This window comes from Manduca sexta, chromosome 14, assembly GCF_014839805.1.
Source record: "Manduca sexta isolate Smith_Timp_Sample1 chromosome 14, JHU_Msex_v1.0, whole genome shotgun sequence".
NCBI lineage: Eukaryota > Metazoa > Arthropoda > Insecta > Lepidoptera > Sphingidae > Manduca > Manduca sexta.
In genome coordinates this window covers 9,869,033-9,892,143 of record NC_051128.1, presented here as the reverse complement: position 1 = coordinate 9,892,143, position 23,111 = coordinate 9,869,033, and the positions used below count along the sequence as shown (strand labels likewise).

At 35.9% G+C, this 23,111-nt stretch overlaps 1 protein-coding gene across 3 annotated transcripts; it reads right to left on the bottom strand.

The window, feature by feature from the left end:
* Positions 1-22: 22 nt before the first annotated feature.
* On the bottom strand, positions 23-22,553 carry LOC115439839. 3 transcript variants are annotated; one of them, XR_005112319.1, is made up of 12 exons: positions 22,303-22,553; positions 21,798-21,895; positions 20,940-21,125; positions 19,628-19,742; positions 11,439-11,511; positions 9,183-9,330; positions 8,161-8,296; positions 7,556-7,708; positions 6,761-6,921; positions 1,897-2,133; positions 1,702-1,734; positions 23-1,472 (listed from the first exon to the last, which is right to left on the bottom strand). XR_005112319.1 is itself a non-coding variant. In XM_037438442.1 (11 exons), the coding sequence occupies exons 2-10, from the start codon at positions 21,838-21,840 to the stop codon at positions 1,929-1,931; spliced, it is 1,233 nt and encodes a 410-aa protein (XP_037294339.1). In that variant the 5' UTR covers positions 21,841-21,895; positions 22,303-22,553; the 3' UTR covers positions 23-1,472; positions 1,897-1,928. The 3 variants fall into 3 exon arrangements, 2 of the variants coding, with proteins under 2 accessions (XP_037294339.1, XP_037294338.1); XM_037438442.1 differs by lacking the exon at positions 1,702-1,734 and having other exon boundaries at positions 20,940-21,138; XM_037438441.1 differs by lacking the exon at positions 1,702-1,734.
* Positions 22,554-23,111: the final 558 nt, after the last annotated feature.

Below are 23,111 nucleotides of genomic sequence, written 5' to 3'. Positions count from 1 at the left end.
AACCAGCAATAAAAAAAAAATATATAGTCAACCAATTTATTCAACAAGTTGTATAATCAAATACAAATACAACAGTCTCACGAGTTGCAGCGCACTCACAACCAGTTAACACAAATAGTTACGGACGTTCCATTTCACTTAAAATAATAAACAATGTTTGTTTATTAATATCTTTTTACGTTGAATATTTTTACAGACGTATAATAGTAGAAACCATTTTATAAAGGACACAGTTTATGTTAAAATTAAATTAGATCACAACAAATCGACGGATAGCTTTGACCCAATCGTTAAAATGAACCAATCAAAATAATTCGCTCGATATGTTCACAGATAAATTATTTTGATTGTTTGGGTTTCGAGATCGATCCTGTTATAGCGAGAAGAATTGTTTATTTTTTTTATGCCATTTAAAATTCATTTTATTGAATCACAGACAATAGAACATACAAATATTGCAGTTTCATTATAGTTGAAAAATTATGGTTTAATTTATTGTGAATTGAATAGGAAGAGTTATTATTTTATAACATTGTTATCATGGTTTTCGAACTTATACGTTACTTACGTTAAATAAGGTAACAAATTGTTTCTGTAAAATACAAGCCATTTGCGCGATTACCGAGTCATGCAAATATTTCATAAATCATAATATTGCTTGCGGAACATAAATAATTATTGCATACATAACAATGCATTAAATTATGTTATTATACAGGGTCATTATGACATTGCGTTACTATAGTAATCTTAGTTTTGAAAATAACATTTTACAATAAGTTACTCGAAATCGTAGATGTAAAATGTGTAAGTTTCGAACATAAATATCAATAAAAAGTAATTTTAATTTTACACGTCTTAATGCCACTACTACTACTCTAAGAGAATTCGTCGCAGCGGCAACATCGCACTTTCAGTCAGAAAACAATCACGCCTGCGCCATTTTCGCATAAATCTACAAAATTATGAACAAAAATTGTAAGTAAAAGTGATGATTTTTGGCACAATGTTAGCAGAGGTAAAGACCAGTACTTATTTTCATTTATTAACGCAATGTCAAAACGACCCTGTAGATTGTCTCACAGTGAGAAATAAATATTTACAAACATTTTTTCGACAATTTCAACACAATTTTTACAAACAATTTTAATCGGTGGAAATATTTTCCATATACCAATATGTACAAATAAACTTAAAAATAGTCACATTCAATAAAATTATGTATTTTTATTGCAAAAGCCTTGAATATAATATTAATAAATTGCTTTCTAATATCGATAAATTACTTCAAGAGTAAATAAAGAATATAAAATATAGCATTAATAAAAAATAATAAACAATTAGAGTAAGAAATGCAAGTTGTATACGAGAATAAATAAGAATAATGAAGTAAATAGAAATCGCGCTGTTATTGAAGCGAAGATGATAGATGTCTCGTCAATGAGTCACGGCAGCTCTAAATGTAGACCACACTAGGATAGAGAATAAATTATATAAAGAAACAATGAAAAAATATGTATGATCATAAATTGTATGTACGGTGGGTGGTATAACAGTACTTTATTAAATCTATTCTAATATATAAAGCTCAAGAGTTTTTTTTGTTTGAACGTGTTAATCTCTAGAACTATTAAATCATATTTTTTTTTCTATAGAAAACTACATTACTTCTGAGCGTCTACTATTATCCAGGGCAAATACCTATCTTGGAAAAAGTTTTTCATCCGGGCAAAACTGCAGACAAAAAGCTAGTTTATAGTATAACTGTTTTTTAATTTCCTAAGCAGGCAAACCAACAAGCGGTTCTTCTGATGGTAAGCGACACCCGCCGCTCACTTAAGCAATGTCACAGGCATAGCCAAGCCACTGCCTATTGGCATATAGTAAAATCCGTACCTGCTGGGTAGGGCGGCGGGGCGGCGGGGCGGTCACCGCTCGGTGAGTTCGTCCCAGAGCGGCAGGTGCGCGAGGTCGGCGAGCGCGGCGTGCAGCTCGTGGTGCAGCTGCGCCAGCGCGCCCGGCGCCGCCAGCAGCGCGCCCGCGCCGCGCGCCCACCCGCGCGCGCCCCCCGCGCCCCCCGCGCCGCTCAGCCCGCTCAGCGCGCCCAGGCCCGGCATGTGCAGCTCCGTGCATCTGTAGGGGAACGACTCAACATACATACATACATAATGTTGGAGATTGTAACCTTCGTCGTGACTTATTATTTTTTATATGTTCTATTTTTAGAACTAATTGTATTTTGTTTGCCATAGTTACTTCTCTTTAGTCCGAAATAAACACTCGTGTCAATAACATCTTTTTACTAACTTTATTTAATTACTAAGAACATATACCATATTTACAACACGTTATCAGCACGAACGCTTAGTTCTTAGTTTTTTCACGTTATTTAGTAAAATAAAGTTGAATATATTTTTTGTGACTAGGAAATAGTAATAGTCTGAAAATGTCACATGAATCTGGAGATGTTTCGAGTATGAAGAATTCCCCTGCGTCGATCACATCTTTTCCATTTCCTTGTTTGAGGATAAAAGATGGATATCCGACTTGGAAGTTCAAGATGCGAAATTACCTTATCCATGAGGATTTATGGGAAACAATTAGTGGATACCGAGATGGAGACACAACCCCTGCCTCTACAAAGGTACGCAAAGACGCAAAGGCATTAGCAAAGATATGCTTATCAGTAGAAGGTGCAGCGATAACCCATATAAGATGTGCGAAAACTGCATCTGAGGCATGGACTTGTTTGCAAAAAGCCTTTGAAGATAAGGGAATAGGACGAAGATTATTTTTGGAGCGTAGACTGTACAGGTTGAGTCTATCAGAGTTCAAAAATATTGAACTATATATTAACGCAGTTATGTCAACCGCACAGGATCTTGCGGATATTGATGTAGTCATAGAGGACAAGTCTATTGCTGCAATACTTTTGGGAGGTCTAACTCCAAGGTATGAACCTCTCATTATGGCTTTAGAAAATTGCAATGTAGACGTGACTACAGAGTTGGTGAAAACAAAACTGCTTAATGAAATGTCCAAAGATGTGGCTACGTCATTAGACTCTGTTTTTCATGCGAAGAAGAAGCCTAAGTCAATGAAGAAGAATATAGTTTGTTATGAGTGCAAGACACCTGGACATAAGAGACCAGACTGTCCACAGAGAAACAAGAAGGAGAAAGGCAATGCGGTAAATACCAATGATACGATATTTACAAGTCTTAATACTTCTGGAAACCCAAGAAAGGACATAATTTATGTAGATTCAGGTTGTACTAGACACATGACTTCTAGACGGGACTGGTTTCAGAATATCTCGATACAGAATCAAGGTACTGTTACTGTCGCAAATGGAGAACAGATTAAGTGCTGCGGAATTGGAAATATTTCAATAAACACGCCCGAGAACGTGGTCAACAATATTAGTGATGTTGCTTATATACCAGATTTGAAAGCTAGTTTGTTATCTGTATATAAAACTGTTGAAAAGGGTTTTATTTGTGTTTTTGATAAAAATGGATGTAACTTTTATAAATCTGATACTTTTAATTTTACAGGTGAATCTGTTGCTCATGCCTCGCCCTGTGGTGGACTGTACGTTTTAGATGGTACTGTAAATGTTTCCGAGAATGTGGCGGATAATTTTTTGACACAAGATGTGCACTCTGGTTGTCAGAATAGTTATCAAATATGGCATAAGAGGTTAGGACATTTGTGTCGTATAGGCATGAACCAACTGAAAAATCACAAGGTAGGTATAAAGTATACAGGAGTAGATAAAACTAGTTGTATCGCTTGCGTGGAAGGTAAACAAGCAAGAAAACCTTTCAAAAGGTTAGCGTTTAATAGGGCTACTTCCCCTTTGGAACTGATCCATATGGATTTGATGGGACCGGTGTCCACAACTTCTTTTCAAGGAAATAGATATATGTTGACAATAGTAGACGATTATACGCGAAAAGTGTTTGCTTATTTTATTTCTTCTAAAACAGAAGTCAAAGATATATTTTGTGTGTTTCAATGTTTTGTTGAAAATCAGTTAGATAAAACAATTAAAGCAATTAGGACTGATGGAGGTAAGGAGTTCGTGAATAAAGAGTTTGTTGATTATCTTGCTTCAAAAGGTATTGAACATCAAACAACGACGCCTTATAGTCCTCAGCAAGTTGGAGTAGCGGAACGCACCCATCGTTCGGTTACAGAAAAGGCAAGAACGTTGCTAGCTGAAAGTTCACTACCGAAAGCATTCTGGGAAGATGCATTCCAAGTTGCCATTTACCTTAAGAATAGGTCTCCTCATCGAGCCTTAGGTGGACAAATTCCTTATGACAAATGGTATGGACGAAAAGGTGATCTTAGCCATCTAAAAGTGTTTGGTTGTAGAGCTCTAGTCCATATACCTTCGTGTCACAGGAAGAAATTAGATGTCAAGGCACAGGAAGCAATTTTCGTCGGTTATTCTGAAAATCCAGGCACTTATATTTTTAGGGATCCTGCTAACCCACGAAAAGTTATTATATCCAGAGATGCAACCTTTTTTGAAAATTGCTTTACAGCGCTAAAGCAGAAGCAATCTGAGTCTGTCGCAGAGTCAGAATCTATATTGTTATTTGATGAGCAAAAAGAGATTGAGTCTGAGTTTGATCATGACTGTCAATTCTATGACTGTGATGAGAGTATCAGCCCGGCGGCTGAAGCAACTTTACCAGTAAATCTAGAAAGTGCAAAAGAGTCAGTGACTCTGGAAGAGCGAGAGTCTCTCAGTGACTTAAGGCTGCCTAGTGTGGAAGAAGTGACAGCAAATTTGGAACAGGAATCGCACCCTGAGCGCAGATACCCTTCCAGAGACAGAAAACCAACAAATTTTTATAAAGCTTACAATACGTCAATGGTAGATTCTAATGAACCTACGACATATTACGAAGCTACTCATGCCGATGATGCTGATAAGTGGCACCATAATATGGCTGGTGAGTATAGTTCTTTAATGAAACTCCATACATGGAATTTAGTAGATAAGCCTAAAAAAGGTTATGCCATGTAAATGGATTTACAAAATTAAACTACCAAACTCTATGGTAAAGAACTTATGATATTGGGAATTTTGTTGATGACATAATAGTCTTCTTTAAATCTAATTTGACATTTGACACTGTCAAGAATTTGAATTTTTGAGAAGATTTGTCGAAATATTTTTCATTAAAAGATCTCGGAATACTGAAATGTTATTTGGGACTACAAGTTGAAAGTGATTCCGAGAGTATAAGGTTGAACCAGCGAAATTATATTCTTTCTATATTAGAAAAATTTAATATGAAGGATTGTAAGGCCGTGGATACTCCATTAATTAAAAAGAATATGGAAAAAAGAATGGATGGTCAAGTCGGTGAGTCTTATCCTTATCAAAACTTAATAGGATGCCTCATGTATCTAGCGGTAAACACACGACCAGACATCGCTTACGCCACGAGCTATTTAAGTCAATTTAATACGTGTTTTACTAAAGAACACTGGAATGCTGCTAAAAGGATTCTGCAATACCTAAAAGGTACCCTAAACTATTCATTGGTTTACAGGAAGAATAGAGAACCTTTAAAGGGTTTTTGTGACGCAGACTGGGCAAACTGTCCAATCGACAGAAGGTCATACACCGGTTATGTTTACAAGTTAAGTGGAGGTCCAGTATCATGGGAATCCAAGAAGCAACCTACTGTTGCATTAAGTTCGGCCGAGTCAGAATATATGGCATTAGCGTCTGCCACGAAGGAAGCGTGTTACTTACGTCGGTTTATATACGAGATAACAGGTATACTTTGTTCAGTTAACTTAGCTTCTGACAGCCAAAGTGCCATTAATCTTGTTCGAAATCCTGTACACCACAGCAGGACGAAGCATATAGATACTAGGTTTCACTTTATTAGGGAAAAGGTATCTAATAATATTGTTAAGTTAGAATATATAAAAAGTAACGATATGCCTGCTGATGTACTAACGAAGGCCCTCGGACCTCTAGCACACAAACGATGTGTAGTTAACTTAGGTTTAGAAACTTAATTATTTTATTTGTTTTGTTTCTGTCACAACTGCGATTAAGGGCGGCTGTTGGAGATTGTAACCTTCGTCGTGACTTATTATTTTTATATGTTCTATTTTTAGAACTAATTGTATTTTGTTTGCCATAGTTACTTCTCTTTAGTCCGAAATAAACACTCGTGTCAATAACATCTTTTTACTAACTTTATTTAATTACTAAGAACATATACCATATTTACAACACATAACATCACGCATTTATCCCCGAAGGGGTATGCAGAGGCGCAACTAGGGCACCCACTTTTCGCCAAGTATGTTCCGTCCCATGATGTGATAGGGGGCGAGCCTATCGCCATATCGGGCACAAATTCCAGACTCCGGGCTGATACTGAGCAGAAAAACCCAAATATCACTTTGCCCGACCCGGGATTCGAACCCAGGACCTCAGAGCGCTATTGTACCGGACATGCAATACAACTACGCCACCGAGGCAGTCGACGACTCAACATATTGCAGTTTATTCCTCTAGAACTAGTGCTGAGACGATTCACATGCCAGCAGTGCCACAACTTAATTCGGATACGGTAAGAATTGAGATTGTATACCAACAAAACTATAGCTGGTAACCAAAAAAAATAGCATGTTATAAGTACTCATTTTTTTTATCAAGAATGATACTTCAATTAATAAAAATTCGCCATCGTTTGGGCTAGCACGTTGTACTGACTCCATCCGCTGCAGCCGCAGGTCGTCGAGCTGCGCGTACGGCTCCCACTGCGCGAGGCCGACGGTGACGGCCATGTGCAGCGCGTTGTCGTTGAACGCGGCCACGAGCCGCCCGCTGCACGACACGCCCATCGCCTTGATACGGTACTCGTCGTAGCCAATCTAGGGATATACATATCTTATGAAATACTGTACTGTAAAACAATCATATCGGGTAATGTAATAACTATTACCATATACTTGTTTGACAATACTATACGTCAACAGATTCGTATTGTTGATTTCTATACATGTTGAGTTTGCCATGGTTACACGATACATTATTTAAAGTTTACACACATCCAATATTCATCACCAGGGCGCTGTTTAAATTCCCATACAACAATTTAATCGAAATAAATATAACATATAATGCTAGCTACTCTGTTTTTTATATGGCGTTTATATTAACTAGGAATCGCTTGCGGATTCGCCTGCATGATAAACTTTCAATTTCACGGTGATAGCCCCTATTCCAGAATAAAAGTACCACACATCCTTTTCCAGTATAAAAAAAGGTAACACCATACTAACATAAATGCGAAAGTTTGTGAGGATGGATGTATGATTTGGATGAAACTTTACAGTTTAATATTGTTATACAGCAGAACAACACATATTCATTTGCTACAGCAACGAAATCACGGTGGCGATCCATTTCGGCATATTATGTACAGCGCCATCTAACGAATGGCGATGACGTTGTACTTTATGCGATTGTTTGTTAATATCCGCGTTAGATATTATTGTCGCTTACCTGAAAATCTTTTATCCTAAGAGTGACACGGAAGGTGGTTTTCATGGGGTCAACCCTACTGACGCTAACGTCGTTGATCCTGTTTATTGTGGCCAGGTTTTTCACCCACCCTGTATCCGTTTCGAACCTGCCAACGAACGATGTTGAACCTATCTGGAAAATATTTGAATTACTCAACATTTTGTAATAGTACCAGCCTGTATTGTCTGTACTGCCTTTTTGGCTACGTCATTTTGTGCTTGAGTAAATTATATTTTGAGTAATTTTTAAATGTTTGTTTAAATACAGGATGTTCTAAAAACATTTGTATCATGTTAACGTTTCAAAGGTAAATAAAAAAAATAGTAAGAAAACAAATTAATAAAGATATTGCATGACAGAAAATTCTTAATTAATTACGACGATTTTAGTTTTTTAATGCACTTAGAAAAATGTTTACTCAACACATAAGATTTTTTTATGTACGGTCAGCACCAATGAATGTGTTCATTGATACTTGACAGGAAGACCTTCCATATTCATATCTTATCCGCATATTTGAGGTTGACTGTACTTTCAAATAGTTTTAATATCACAAAACTCATTCTAATGTATTGATCAATCACCTTGTGCATAAACGTGGCATGTAATGGCGGTAGCTCCAACACCTCCCTACATGTTTGCAGAAGCGTTCTTCTCATGTTGATCAGAATGATATCTATCACTTTGTTGCCGTTCTGAGCCAAACAGTCTACCATTGAACTGAAAAAAACAAAGAAATATACAGACAAACAATCTCGAAGGTAGGTATAATTATGCCGGCCTACCTAATTAGTTCTTCAGGTTTTACTTAGACATTATACCAAATTGTTTCACAGCTTAATGGTGCATCAAAAGGACGTCGTTACAGAAATCGGTGAAGATAAGTAAAAATACACACTCATGCCTTTTATCAGTGAAAGGGGTAGGCAGAGGCGTAACTAGTGCACCCACATTTCCCCGTGCGTACCGTCCTATGATGTGATAGGGGGCGAGCCTATCGCCATGTCGGGCGTAAATTTCGGACTCTGGGCTAATACCGAGTAGAAAAACCCAATATTATTTAGCCCAACTCAGGCATCGAACCAGAGACGTTAGCACTGCAGTCGTACCGTAATACAACAACGCCACCAGTCAATATTATTCGATAAATTTTAATATTAATATTATTTTTTTTTATTTTACTTTCTTTGGGTTACTGGTGTGCTTTATTTACTGGTGGTAGGTCTCTCATATGTGGGAGTCCGTCTGGGTTGGTACTACCGCCATGTCTATTTCTACCGCCGAGCAGCAGTGTGTAGTCACTATTTTGTTCCGGTTTGAAGGACATTGTACCCAGTGTAACTACTGGACATAATGGGACTTAACATCTCATGTCTCAGGATGGCGAGCGCAGTGAAATACCAAACAATACTTTGTAATTCAACGTGTTGAATGGTGTTTCTACTGTTTATGGGCGGTCGTATCGTTTACCATCAGAGGAACGGTAAGTTCCTCAGTCATTTAAAAAAAAAATAAAAAAATATTTGGAAAAGTACAGAAAAAAACATAACACATATAGATTAAAAACAAATACCCAATTCATTATCTACAACAGTTTTTACGTTACCTATAAGCCTCATATAGGTTCGGGTTGCACGACACGACCTCAGATATGCTCGTTGCTTGTCGCAAACACAGCGCCAGATGCCGTTGTAATTTATCCCTTAACAGTGAATAAAGCGGCAAAGATATCGCCGCAGTCAGGGGTAAGTCGTCTGTAAAGGAACACAATTGTATTTACAAATTTATTGCAGCAATGTTTTTCTTATTTAAGACAGTGACTTCACTGTACATGACAACCGACAAGAGATGAAAGCATTCCTTGATGTTCAGTATAATTATACCAACCTGCTTGCTTCTTCATTTTCAGTGTGGTAAACAGACTATTCCCTCACAACCGTTAATTCAACTCCTGTAAGCCAGGATCAGCAGTGGCATGCATTTTATGACACCGAGCGGTGAAGCTCGGCGAGTCTCAGGGAGCATTTATTCATCTCTCGTCAATCGATACTCTACGTAGTCCGAACAACTCAGGTACAGTGGAGTCACTGTGCCGCAGCCATATACAAAAAGCACATATCTAAAATCATTGTAGCCATTCGGCAATTATGACATGTCTCATCCATTCCATAGGTTCTCAAACTTATCTCGTCTGTTGCCTACTTTGAGAATCATTTTGTCACGCAACTGCACCTGATGGTAAGTAGAGTGGGGTCTAATAGAATGTCGACTGATGAGGGATGATTACCCCTCAGCATACGACACAATTATGCAAACCTGTTGGAACCGGATATACACAGGCTGATTCTGGAACGGGAGACACTTACGCGGGCCACTATGGCAGGTTTTAACACCTTGTGTACGGTGGTCGCTATCTGGGCGGATATAAAATATATCTTACCACGAGAAAATTATAATCTGGCGCCCTCGAAGTTAATAAATTTCAATATACCAATTGTGTCTTATGAGCGTTTTTCTAAGTAAAATCATTTCATTTCAATCATTTCATCTGTACTAATATTATATATGTGCAAGTATATGTTTAATATTGACGCTATCTTTGCTAAATTACTAAACCGATTTAAGTGAAAATTGGTATTACTTCATCACCCCTCAACCCATCTCCCGATCTGTCAAAATCTTCTAGACGCTCTACCATGAAAGCCTGCAGCGCCCACAAGGAGGCATTATCGTCTACTTTGAGAAAGACTGATTTATTGTCTCAGGCGCATTTAGTTCAGAGTCATACAGTTCAAATTTGTAAGTGGAATAGCTATTCATGATTAATCGTGTCGTTTACAATCAAGCGAGCAACCTGCTCGTCTTGATATGTTAGATACATAATAATCTTCAAATTAAACTTATCGTATACGGAAAGATGTATTATTCATGAACAGATAAAGTCGATTTTAGGAATTGTGTTTGCTCGCATATACACGACTCAGTGTAACCAGTTTTGTCAACTTCCTAACAATTTGAAATGCTAATGTAGGAACGTTTTCTGTAGACTTTATATATATTTTGCATTCTTGTTTTTTTAGTTTTGTATGGGATGTGAAAGCCCGGTAGTGTAGCAGCCATGTCTATTTTTACCACCAAGCAGCATTGTGTAATAATAGCTATTACATTATTTGTACGATGTAGCTATAATTACCCAATTAAAAAAAAAATGCGGAAGTTCTCATTTCGACGTGTATTTCTTTTTGCTAATCATTATGATATATCGAACGAGCGAAATATTAGTGCCACTAAGTGCATTGTATTCAAAGTTTGGACTGAATTGCTTCCGTTTATGGGCAATCGTAATATTTACCACAAAGCGAGTAAATTGCTTATCTTCAGGGGTGTAACTACAGGGTCGCATGAAAGTAAAATACCATGGGTTTTCGGGTTGAGGCGGCCCTTGACCCGAGAGGATACGGACCGATTTAACTCGGCTCTGTTCACAGGGTTGATATTCAGGCAATTTTACAGATATCTTTACAACCAAAAATAGTCTTATTGTAACCAACCGCCATTTTCAATAAATGATCCCGATCGCTTTTTTCGATCTTTATCAAAAATGGACCAATCAGAACAAAGTTTTTTTTGACATGTTTACAAAAGAGTTATTTTGATTGGTTCGTTCTCGGAATCGGATTGAAAATTGAGATTGGGATCGTTTATTGAAAACGGGAGCTAAAAAAAGACTCGTCAAATTATGCACCGACCAGGAGCCCCATTACATAAATTTGCCTCGAGTCTCCATGGATATAGTTATGATGCTGCTCGACTCGTAATTTATTTAAAAAATCAATTTAAAGTGTAGTGTACATGTACTTACCTATATGTTTAGCTAACTGTTCAGTGGTTGTGAAGTCGTATCCGCCGTTCCTTTGTGGTGAAGGCCACGATAACTGCGAAGCAAACGAATACGTTACGAACAAATATTATTTTAATTACTGCGGAACAAAGTGTTCAAATAATCGAATTCCTATTTGTTGGATATTGGGCTGCAAAGACTTGGAATCTTCGGGTGTAAAAAAAATGGCGGTGAATTTTTAAATAGTTTTATATCGATATCTAACATTTATAAACAATTGAAAACTTTCCAGTACTTGTGCATATATTGTGTACGTCTTATTAACGAACAATACTGTAAAAGGGAATGTCCGCAGGTTCAGAACTCAAGGGCACACACCTCTGACTTTTTCAAAAAATTATGTGCGTATTCTTTGTGAATTATCGCTGCTTTAACGATGAAGGAAAACATAATGAGGAAACCTGCACACCAGTGAAGTTCTCTAGGAATTTCGAAGGTGTGTGAAGTCTACCAATCCGCACTAGGCCAGCGTGGTGGACTAAGGCCTAATCCCTCTCAGTAGTAGAGGAGGCCCGAGCCCTAAAGTGGGACAGTATATGTATAATACAGGGCTGATAATATATTATATTACTGTAAAAGGACGTAGATAAATAAAGAAACACAAATGAATTGTATTATTGATTGTGTCAGCAGTGGATGCGTGAGATATGTTGTAAGACATTCAATTGAATGAACTATCTTTATCACCTGACTTTATTATAATATGTAATTTCTAGTTTTATTGAAACTATTGTACTGGTGGCAGGTCGCCCATATGTGAGAGTCCGCCTGGGTAGGTACCACCGGAATGTCTACTTAATATTTTGTAATTCAAGATGCTGGATGATGTTTTTACTGTTTATGGGCGGTCGTATCACTTACCATCAGGCAAGCTCGTCCTTTTATTCAAAGCAAAAAAAAGCTACCTCAAATCTGCGTGAAATTATAGTCAGCTAGTTTCATAACGCACAAACAAATTAACATTTTTTATTATCAGTGTAGGTATTGCTATTAATCTTTACGTTACTTTAGTTACAAGATTGCCGAGTCGACAATATTATGTTAGTGGAGCGATATTCGTATCTTCATAATGTTTTTGTACAATCATTCACATAAGTGGCTGAACATATCAAACTTTCAATTTTTTTATTTTTTTTGTTGCTTAAATGACGAGACGGGCTTGCCAGTCGCCTGATAGTAAGCAATACAACCGCCCATGAACAGTAAACACCATCCAACACCTTGAATTATATAGTATTGTTTGCTATTTCACTGCGCACGTCATCCTGAGACGTGAGATGTTAAGTCTTATTTTGTCCAGTAGTTACAATGGCTACAATGTTTTTCAAACAGGAACACAACAGTTACTACTCACTGTTGCTTGGCGGCAAAAATTGCCATTGCGGTGGCACCTATCCAGGCGGACTCTCACATAATATGAGAGACCTACCACCAGTGAAATGATTGAAATCGCCTGTACACTTTTTGTCCTAACATGTTATTTATTCACTAAAATAAAATAAAAGTGATTTAATTTACTTAACATAAAGAAAATTAAAATGTTTCAATTAAAGACATGTTCGAGTCACAAGCGTGAATGTGTAAGCGTTATATTTTTTTGTGTTAAGTTAGTTGCAATACAGATCTCGTACAGAGCACCCGTGTCATTTTATTTTAAATCACTACCTGAGCAAAGTCAAAGTAAAATAAACTTTATTACTGCAACAAATGGTCCAAACGAGCCGCATACAAGAAACCGAAGAACCGGCCGGCGAAACAATAGGGATCGTCGCCGATACGTTTTTTCTATATGAAGCTCATTAGTGATGAATAGAAACACTCGGCTGCTGCTATACAAATTATATTCGTGTTGTGCATTCAATAGTTATTACTGAGAGAATATTTTACGACGATTAAACAAACAAGTTATAAAATGGCATCTTTCGAACAAACACTGGAAATTTTAGAAGACCTAACAGACAATATATTGAAGACTAAAGCAAATTTTAAGAAAGCACCGAAAATAAGACTGACTAAAGGTTTCGTTGAAGCAAGATTACAAAGTTTAGAAGACTATTGGAATTCATATAAAAATGGATACCAAAATCTTCTGAAGAATACAAAGAAGGAACAGCGTAAGAATATTGCATTTTTTAAAGAAGAATTGTACAGTCAGTGCGAAGAAGTTTATTTGGATTTGAAGTCAGATATGATAGATATGCTCCAGTCATTAAATGAAAAGAAAAAAGAAGACTCGTCTCAGAATGCATCATCACAATTAGAAGAATTGAGTGACTCTGAGGTCAAACTACCAAGGTTAAATCTACCTACATTTTCGGGCGCATATGAAGATTGGCAATCGTTCGAAGATACATTTACGGTTGTAGTGCATAATAATAAGAAGTTAAAGAACGTGCAAAAATTATTTTTCATGTTTGACAGGCGAGGCAAGAAATGCGATCAAACATATTAAAACTACTGAACGAAATTATGAAAACGCTTGGGATACTTTAAAAACGAGATATAGCCACAAGCGACTTATAATGAATTCTATCCTAAAAAGATTATTTTCATTGAAAAAAGTGAACACGTATTTACCAATGCAGATTGAAACACTAATCGACAGTACAAAAGAGTGTTTGCATAGTTTAAATAATTTAGATATTTCTACGACTGGTTGGGATCCTATGATCATTTTCCTAACAGTGCAAAAATTGGATCGTGAGACACATTCGGAGTGGGAAACATTTGTAAGTCGAGAGTACAAAATCGAATTACCCACATTTACAAATCTTATTACGTTTTTGGTGGATAGAATACATACTCTAGAATTAACGACTTAAGTTCCATTAAATTGTCAAAAGATAAATAAAGAAACACGTTCATTACATACCACCACCATACAAGTAGCCTGCAAATTATGTAACGGAGAACATTTATTATGCCATTGTAAAGAATTCGTGAAATTTGACCCAGAAAAGAGAATCGAGATCGTTAAAACCAATCAACTGTGTTACAACTGCTTATTATCAGGCCATCCAGTGTATAATTGTAGACAGAAGAATTCTTGTAAGATATGTGGAAAGCGTCACCATTCACTTCTTCATTATAAGAAGAAACAATATTCACAGGAAATTGAGAAGATAAATAATACACCTGGAATTTCAACAATGCACGCTAAGGAGAACATACAAGAAGCTCTTCAGGATGAGTCAATCGTGTCAAACTTCGCATGTAAGCAGAATAGAGGATTATTAGCAACTGCATTAGTAGTAGCCAAGAATGAATTTGGTCAGGAGACAACATTACGAGCACTGATCGATCCTGGGTCGCAAGCATCATTTATAACAGAGAGCGCAACTCAACTGCTTCGACTCAAGAAAATTCATGTACAAGGTTCGATTACCGGTGTTGGAGCTACCACAACTTCAGTAAATTATGTAGTACAGCTGAAGATTATATCAAGGTATGATAAACATTTTAATACCCCTGTCAGAGCATACGTATTAAAATCATGTATCACGTCTAAGTTACCAAGTTCTTCAATACGACCAAACAGGATGTGGTCTCACTTAGACGGTCTTTACTTAGCCGATCCACAATACTTCGTGTCGAGTAAAATCGACTTATTACTTGGCATTGATGTATATACAGAGATAGTGAAAAATAATTTGGTGAAAGGTCCACCAGGCTCACCTTCAGCTCAAGAAACAAGCCTTGGTTGGATATTGTTCGGCAACATTTTAGAATCTATAAGATCCAACAATCATGTGGTAGTGATGCATCACCACATAGATGTTAACATGGACACCTTATTGAAAAATCTTTGGAGCATTGATGAATCAACAAAACGTAAACTCACCTCTGAAGAAAAAATATGCGAAGAAATATACCACACAACTCACACTAGAACAGCAGAGGGGAGGTATGTAGTTACATTGCCATTTAAAACATCACCAGAAAATATAGGATCTACAAGAAGTATTGCATTAAAAAGGCTAGAACAATTAGAAAGGAAGTTAGAAATCAAGCCAAAATTAAAAGAAGAATATTCTAAGGTCATGGAAGAATATATACAACTTAATCATATGGAAAAGGTACCTAAAGAAGAGTTAGATAAACCTGCAATTTATCTACCACACCACGCAGTTGTAAGAGAAGACAGTGAAACCACTAAGGTCAGAGTAGTTTTTGATGCTTCTTGTAAGAGTTCAAACAACACCTCTCTTAACGACATGTTATTAGTGGGACCTCAATTACAGGAAGATTTAATTATGAGATGCCGTCTGAAGAAAATTTGCTTCATCGCAGATATTCAGAAAATGTATCGTATGATACTAATTGCTAAAGACAACATAGATTATCAACGTATTCTGTGGAGAAGAGATCCAACACAAGAAGTCGAAGATTATCGAATTCTAAGAGTTACATTTGGAACTGCTTCAGCGCCATATTTAGCCATTAAAACTCTCCAACAATTATCAATAGATGAAGAAAGTAAATATCCTATTGGTGCAAGAATACTGTCTGAAGATTTTTATGTTGACGACTGCATAAGTGGACATTCAACCCTAGAAGAAGCTATAGAAGCAAGCAAACAATTAATGGAGTTGTTAAAAACTGGAGGATTTATATTGCAAAAATGGGCATCAAATTGTAAAGAATTTATAGAACAAATTCCGGAATCATTAAGGAGTGCTTGTATTAACAAAGGATTGATAAAGGAAAGCATAATCAAAACATTAGGGCTATCTTGGAATATGACCACTGATTCTTTTTCATATCAAATAAAACTACCACCCAAGTCTACAATTGCTACAAAGCGAATCATATTAGCAGATTTACAACGTTTATTTGACCCTCTTGGCTGGATATCACCTGCAATAGTTCCTGCCAAAATTTTATTGCAAAATATATGGATGAAAGGACTTGATTGGGACGAAAATGTTGAAAAGATCCATACAGAAGAATGGGAAAAGATACGAGATAGCTTCAATAGTTTACATAGAATACGAATTAAGCGATGGATACATACTGGCAAAGAAATTGATAAAATACAGCTACACGGATATTGTGATGCCTCCATGAAAGCATATTGTGCAGTAGTGTATTATAGAGTAGAAATCGAAAATGGGGATATAAAAACTGGTATTATAGCATCCAAAACAAGAGTGGCACCAGTCAAAGCTATTTCTTTACCACGCCTAGAATTGTGTGGTGCTCTCCTTCTTGCTAATCTATTGACGCAAGTGAGAGAGGCCATGAGGTTGCAACAGAACCAAATTTATGCTTGGACGGACTCTACTGTAGTTTTGTCATGGCTCTTGGGTGACCCCAAAAGATGGAAACCATTTGTAAGTAACCGTGTTATTGAGATATTGGATAATGCGTCTAATACACAATGGTTTCATGTAAAGTCTATTGATAATCCAGCAGATTTAGGTTCAAGAGGTACTTATTTAGAAAATCTAATAGATAATAAATTCTGGTGGGAAGGGCCAGAATGGCTCAAGAAGAAGCATATTAATCTCAGTAAACCAAACGTAAAACCTACCGAGATAGAAATAAAAAAAATAGTAGTAAATTCTAAAATAGTAACCGAAGAATGCAAAGTTATAAATTTTGAAAAGTTTTATGAATTGCAAGAACTTTTAAGAACAATAGTATATAGTTTAAGATTTCTAAGGTATAAGAAGAATCCTGAAAATATAGACAAAGGAATTACTACATCTGAATTAGAATCTTCATTATTAAAATGTATAAAAATAGCACAAAAAGAAGAATTTATTAAAGAAATAGAAAATTTATTGAAGAAAAGGAACATATCAAAAGAAAGTAAATTGAAAACTTTGAATCCCTACCTTGATGAAAATAATGTTCTCAGGGTGGGCGGGAGATTAAGAAACTCAAATCTTAGCTATGATCAAAAACATCCAATCATTTTGGACACAAACGGTCATCTCACATATCTTATAGTTGCAGAAGCACACCGAAAGACTTTACATGGTGGTATACAATTAATGTTGAGTTACATTCAGTCTAAATATTGGATAATACGAGTGAAAACTGTAATTAAGAAATGCATACACCAATGCATAATTTGTGCTAAACACAGAGCTTTATCACGAACTCAACTAATGGGAGATTTGCCTTCAGTTCGCACTGTTCCTGCTCGTCCATTTAAACATAGTGGAGTATATTTTGCGGGTCCTTTGCAAATTTTGATGTCAAAGGGAAGAGGAGCCAAGACCAAAAAGGCTTATATAGCAATATTTATTTGCATGGCCGTAAAAGCTATTCATTTAGAGTTAGTAAGTGACCTTACTTCTGAGGCATTTATCGGAGCATTTCATCGATTTGTATCCCGCCGTGGAAGATGTACTGAAATATGGAGTGATCATGGTCGTAATTTTGTCGGCGCGAATAAAGAATTACAGACGGCATGGAAAGAAGCAAATTTAGATTTACCTGGTCATCTAGTAGATATCCTGGCAGCAGACGGAACGCAGTGGAAATTTATTCCCCCATACAGCCCAAATTTCGGTGGACTATGGGAAGCGGGTGTAAAATCCACCAAGTATCACTTGAGAAGAATTCTGGATTCTCACTTGACCTATGAAGAGCTAACAACCATCTTGTGTCAAATTGAAGCTTGCCTCAATTCACGCCCTCTGATACCAATTGACACAACAAACGCAGAATTAGATATTTTAACTCCTGGACATTTTCTGATCGGAGAAGCACCTGTTACAATACCTAATCCAGACCTTCGTGAACAAAAGATTAGTTACCTATCCAGATGGCAACTAAGTCAACGACTAGTAGCAAATTTTTGGCATCGTTGGCAAACCGAATATTTGTCACGACTGCAGACACGGCCAAAGTGGATGAAAATACAAAGGGAATTTGAGATTGGAGATATAGTCATATTAAAGGATGATCAGCTACCGCCTGGAAAATGGTCGCTAGGTCGAATTATAGCCAAACATCCAGGCGAAGATGGTCTTACTAGAGTTTACAGTATTAAGTGTCGTAACGGAATAGTTAAACGATCATTGTCTAAAATTTGTGCGTTGCCAATCGATAATAATGCTTGAATAGTATAACAATGTGTAGTTAAGCTGTTGTTTATTAAGTTTTGTTCATAATACTTTAAGTTCTGTTTATTTAAATTCTCATGTTAGAAATTATTGTGTAATTTGTTAGATTTTTGTTCTTTTTCATTTAAAGTATTTGTAAAGGACTAGGTCCTTTGGTGGGCGGGATGTTCGAGTCACAAGCGTGAATGTGTAAGCGTTATATTTTTTTGTGTTAAGTTAGTTGCAATACAGATCTCGTACAGAGCACCCGTGTCATTTTATTTTAAATCACTACCTGAGCAAAGTCAAAGTAAAATAAACTTTATTACTGCAACAGACATGTATAGGCGATTTGAAGGATCTATCTACTTTTATTGCTGATTGTACCTAATGATTCATTAGGAAAATTCCAGTTAGTTTTTTTTGCAAGCAAACTTTTTTCAATAATATCCTATAAGTATTATGAAATATGAATTCGTGTTCAGTCTGCATCAATTTAATTAATCTATTATTTGATACAATACAACTTATTTAAAAATCATATTCATTTAGTTTAATTTTATATCATGATATTTACATTATCAAGTTTTAAGAATGATTTTAATTTTAAAATGAATAACAGGTATCTATACTAACGATGGTTACAGATGAAGAATTTAGCAGTTAATTTAGCTTAGCTCGCATAGCTCAGTAAATTACCATAGAACATAACTTAATTCGTATTATTCGCGGTCTACACATAAACATAAAAAAAAACAGTTATAAGATTTTTTTTTTGCGGGCACGTCAAATTGAGGCCACTGCACCTGAAGGTGACTGACGAGAGATGATTCCACCTCGGCAGTCGACACAATTATGCCTGTTGGAACCGGATATACACAGGCTGATCTCGGAACGCAACACACTTACATGGTCTCTATGGCGGGTTTTACTACCTTGTGTTCGGTGTTCGCTATCCGGCCGGATATAAATATATATCCCACCTCAACAAAGTAGAGAGAGAAAGAGAGTAAAGTTGAAATATGTATCTCAGCTTAGTTCTTTGCAATTGGTATAATGTCTAAATAATGAATAAATGAAATAATCTATTACCTTTACTAAGACCTCGTCGTGCGTAAACTCTATGCCGGGGTTGATGAAGGAGAAAGCGTCGTCTTCCAGCACCAGGCCCACATTCACATCTGCAGTCATGTTTGATAACGATATGCTAGAAGTAGTGCACCAATACATTGCATTTTTATAAACAGATTATACACAAACACACAAGAATAATATAGTGTGTAAGTAAACGACGAATATTTGCCTAAATAGTCAAAAAATACGGGATTTCAGTTTTTTATCCGGGACAAATAAGAAATAAAGTTATTTTGTGACATTTTTTTATATTTTTCCGAGGATCGAGTAAGTTTTAACATAATCATAATTAAAAACGGGTATCAACTCGCTTTTTATAAAATTTATTAAAAACTGAGTCGTATTGATACGTATGCGAAATTGCAAACGTTGCGTGCGTGAGTACTTGTCAATCGTAGATTGATCGATTTACGGGACATTTTAAAATGTGCCTTAAATACGGGACGTCTGGCAACACTAGTGCACACTTACTTTTCGTCATGTGCATACCATATTGATGGGTAAGAACCAATGCCAAATCAGGCATACATTCAAGACTCCAGGCTGATATTTTGTAAAATCTCCTAATATAATTTCACTCAACCTGAGGATTGAACCCAAGATCTCAGTTAATTTAAACAGCATAAATAATTTAAAAATTTTATGTAAAATTATACAGCATGATCAGCTTTAATTTGGGAATCATGATTATGTAGTCATTAAAAATGTTCTATTGATTGAGAATTTATTTAAAATCTAAACTAGTATAGTATTAAAGCAGCATTTATATTGTGTTACGGTAGCTTGTTTCTTATAATACTTAAAAATATTTTTGATCCAAAGATGGCAATGCAGTATAATATTTATGTATTCAATGATTATATGCAAATTGACTTAAGCAAAATCCTTGCATTTAAGCTTGGGGTTCAAATTATCTGAAAATATACATTACCTCGTCCATCATGAACAGACCTATTGAAGTGTTATAAAATGTTAATTAGGTGTTTAAAACAATTAACATTTGTGATAATACTAGAGCAAGCAGATGGCACCATGTGTGTACCATAATTATATTGTAATAAGTTAGCTTTTGTCTGTATTTGAATTATGATTGTTATGTATTTGTAATGCTGGGTTTATCAAATTAATATTGAAATAAAATGATAATAAAGGTTTTAGCTTCAGATCTTAACATTGTCTTATCTTTTAAAGATTGGTATCCTTTTCTTGCAACACCCTGTTTTAGTCATAATTTAAGTACATGCTGTATACACATAATAAGAATACTTACACAACATGCCCTTCTGCCATGACAGGTATTAAATTAAACAAGTTCTCATTGTAAGCGCTGTATATGCCTCTCACATTAACCTCTCCCAGAGAACAACGCAGACTAAGAGCCATAGACTTGAGATCCAGCGATAGGTTTTGTACATGGAATGTCGGAGACTTCACTAGTTCCAGTCTTGTCAGGTTTCTATAATAAAAGACTATTATATTCATACTTTGTGTACTGTAACTTAACTCTGTACTTTATTCTGTACTTTAACACAGCGGCTAAAGGTATAATTTTTCAAAATGGAACCCGACAACCTAGAGGTACTAATATGTGTAAATACGGTCTGTAAAATGTTCTAATGAAAATTAGACTCTACATAATATAGGGAAGCCAGCACGAATCATGTTATATGGACCCATTGCCACTGCTGTAACATAGTATTACAACTTTTTTAAGGGCAGTAAATTAAAATATTATATTTATATACTTTTAAACATAAGCTTGTATATTTTTACTTTTTGAAAAGTAGCCAGAGGTGTTTGTTACATGTCCATATTTGAGCAGATATGTTAGGTCCCATTTAAAAGAGGATGAGCCAATGGAATTTGCAGGGCACAATTCCAGACTGCACTGCATGGGATGCCTCTGGGTTCATAAATGGTGGTGTTCCCTTGCTATCAGTTAATCTAAATTATTTGTAAATTATAGTAAAATAAAAGAAATACTCCTATAAAGACATTATTTAGAATCATTTAATCATTATGTAAACATAGTAAGGATTTATCAAGCAGTCTTAATTTACTTTTCTTATCTGTGATTGTATTATTTTGTTATAGTTTATAACATTAAGAAATAAGTAATATTACTCACACTTGAGTGTTTTTGGCAAAATATGAAGTGTCTCCGAGTACATCTGGCTTCACCTGTTCACCATTCTTGGTATGTTGCAGTACCACATTTGTAAAGCTCTATAAAGATGTAATTGTGTTAGATTTAAAATTGTATAAATTTTTATTTAGGCACTAGTACAGTAAATGACAATAACAAAACCTCACCACAAATATATTTTGTGCAGATAAAATACAGGATTTCTTTAAAGCAAAATCAAGTTTTCAAGACCATAAACAACATATTTATAGTTTAATATGTAAGTTATAGCTAGACATTATAGTACATGACTTAAAAATATGCAAATAAGAATTAAAGACATTAAAGTATAATACTTATAATTGGTAAAGTTGCTATAGTTTTGATATGTTATGATAAAAAATATTCGGTTGGAATGTTTACATTATACAAAATTACAATTCTATATAGTTATATCATTATTAATGTAATATGAAAACAAATAAAAGCAATTAGCATAAATAATCACCCGTTTGATAACATCCTGCAAGTTAGGTTGGACTTTTGTCAGTAGCTCGTCCAACTCTTGTTCGATATCAACACTTTCCTCTTCAGACATTTTGATTGCACATTACCTTCTACGTTATTGAGACACAGGAATTTGGTTAACATAAATTAATTATCACTAAAATACCAACATATTGTATGGACTGAGTAGACAGCTGACATTTAATAGAAAATTGTTGTGTTGTCAACTGTCAGCTACCATCTGTCAATGGGATATTTTTACAGTGTGGATAGTTGTCCTTTTGCCTACTTAGTGGTTTCGATGAGTTCTAAAATGTTGACTTTATTGGCCTAGAATTAATTACAACGTTGTCTATGTGCCCTTAGATTTATCTTATAGCAATCCCAATACACCTACTCCAAAGAGAATCAATACTATTATATAAAGCTGAAGAGTTTGTTTGTTTGTTTGTTTGAACGCGCTAATCTCAGGAACTACCAGTCCAAACTGAAAAATTCTTTTTGCGTTGGATAGCCCTTTATTCGTGGAGTGCTATAGGCTATATATCATCACGCTATACCCAATAGGAGCGGAGCAGTAATGGCTAATCTCAGAAACTACCGGTCCAAACTGAAAAAATATTTTTGCGTTGGATAGCCCTTTGTTCGTGGATTGCTATAGGCTATATATCATCACGCTATACCCAATAGGAGCGGAGCAGTAATGGCTAATCTCAGGAACTACCGGTCCAAACTGAAAAATTCTTTTTGCGTTGGATAGCCCTTTGTTCGTGGAGTGCTATAGGCTATATATTATCACGCTATACCCAA

Coding starts and splice junctions, on each gene's coding strand:
- LOC115439839 (XM_037438441.1), bottom strand. CDS start 22,392: ATGTCTGAAGAGGAAAGTGTTGATATCGAACAAGAGTTGGACGAGCTA. Junction 11,512..19,627: donor ACGACGAGGTCTTAGTAAAG/GTAATAGATTAT, acceptor TTTGCTTCGCAG/TTATCGTGGCCTTCACCACA. Junction 2,134..6,760: donor CTGCGGCTGCAGCGGATGGA/GTCAGTACAACG, acceptor GTTCCCCTACAG/ATGCACGGAGCTGCACATGC.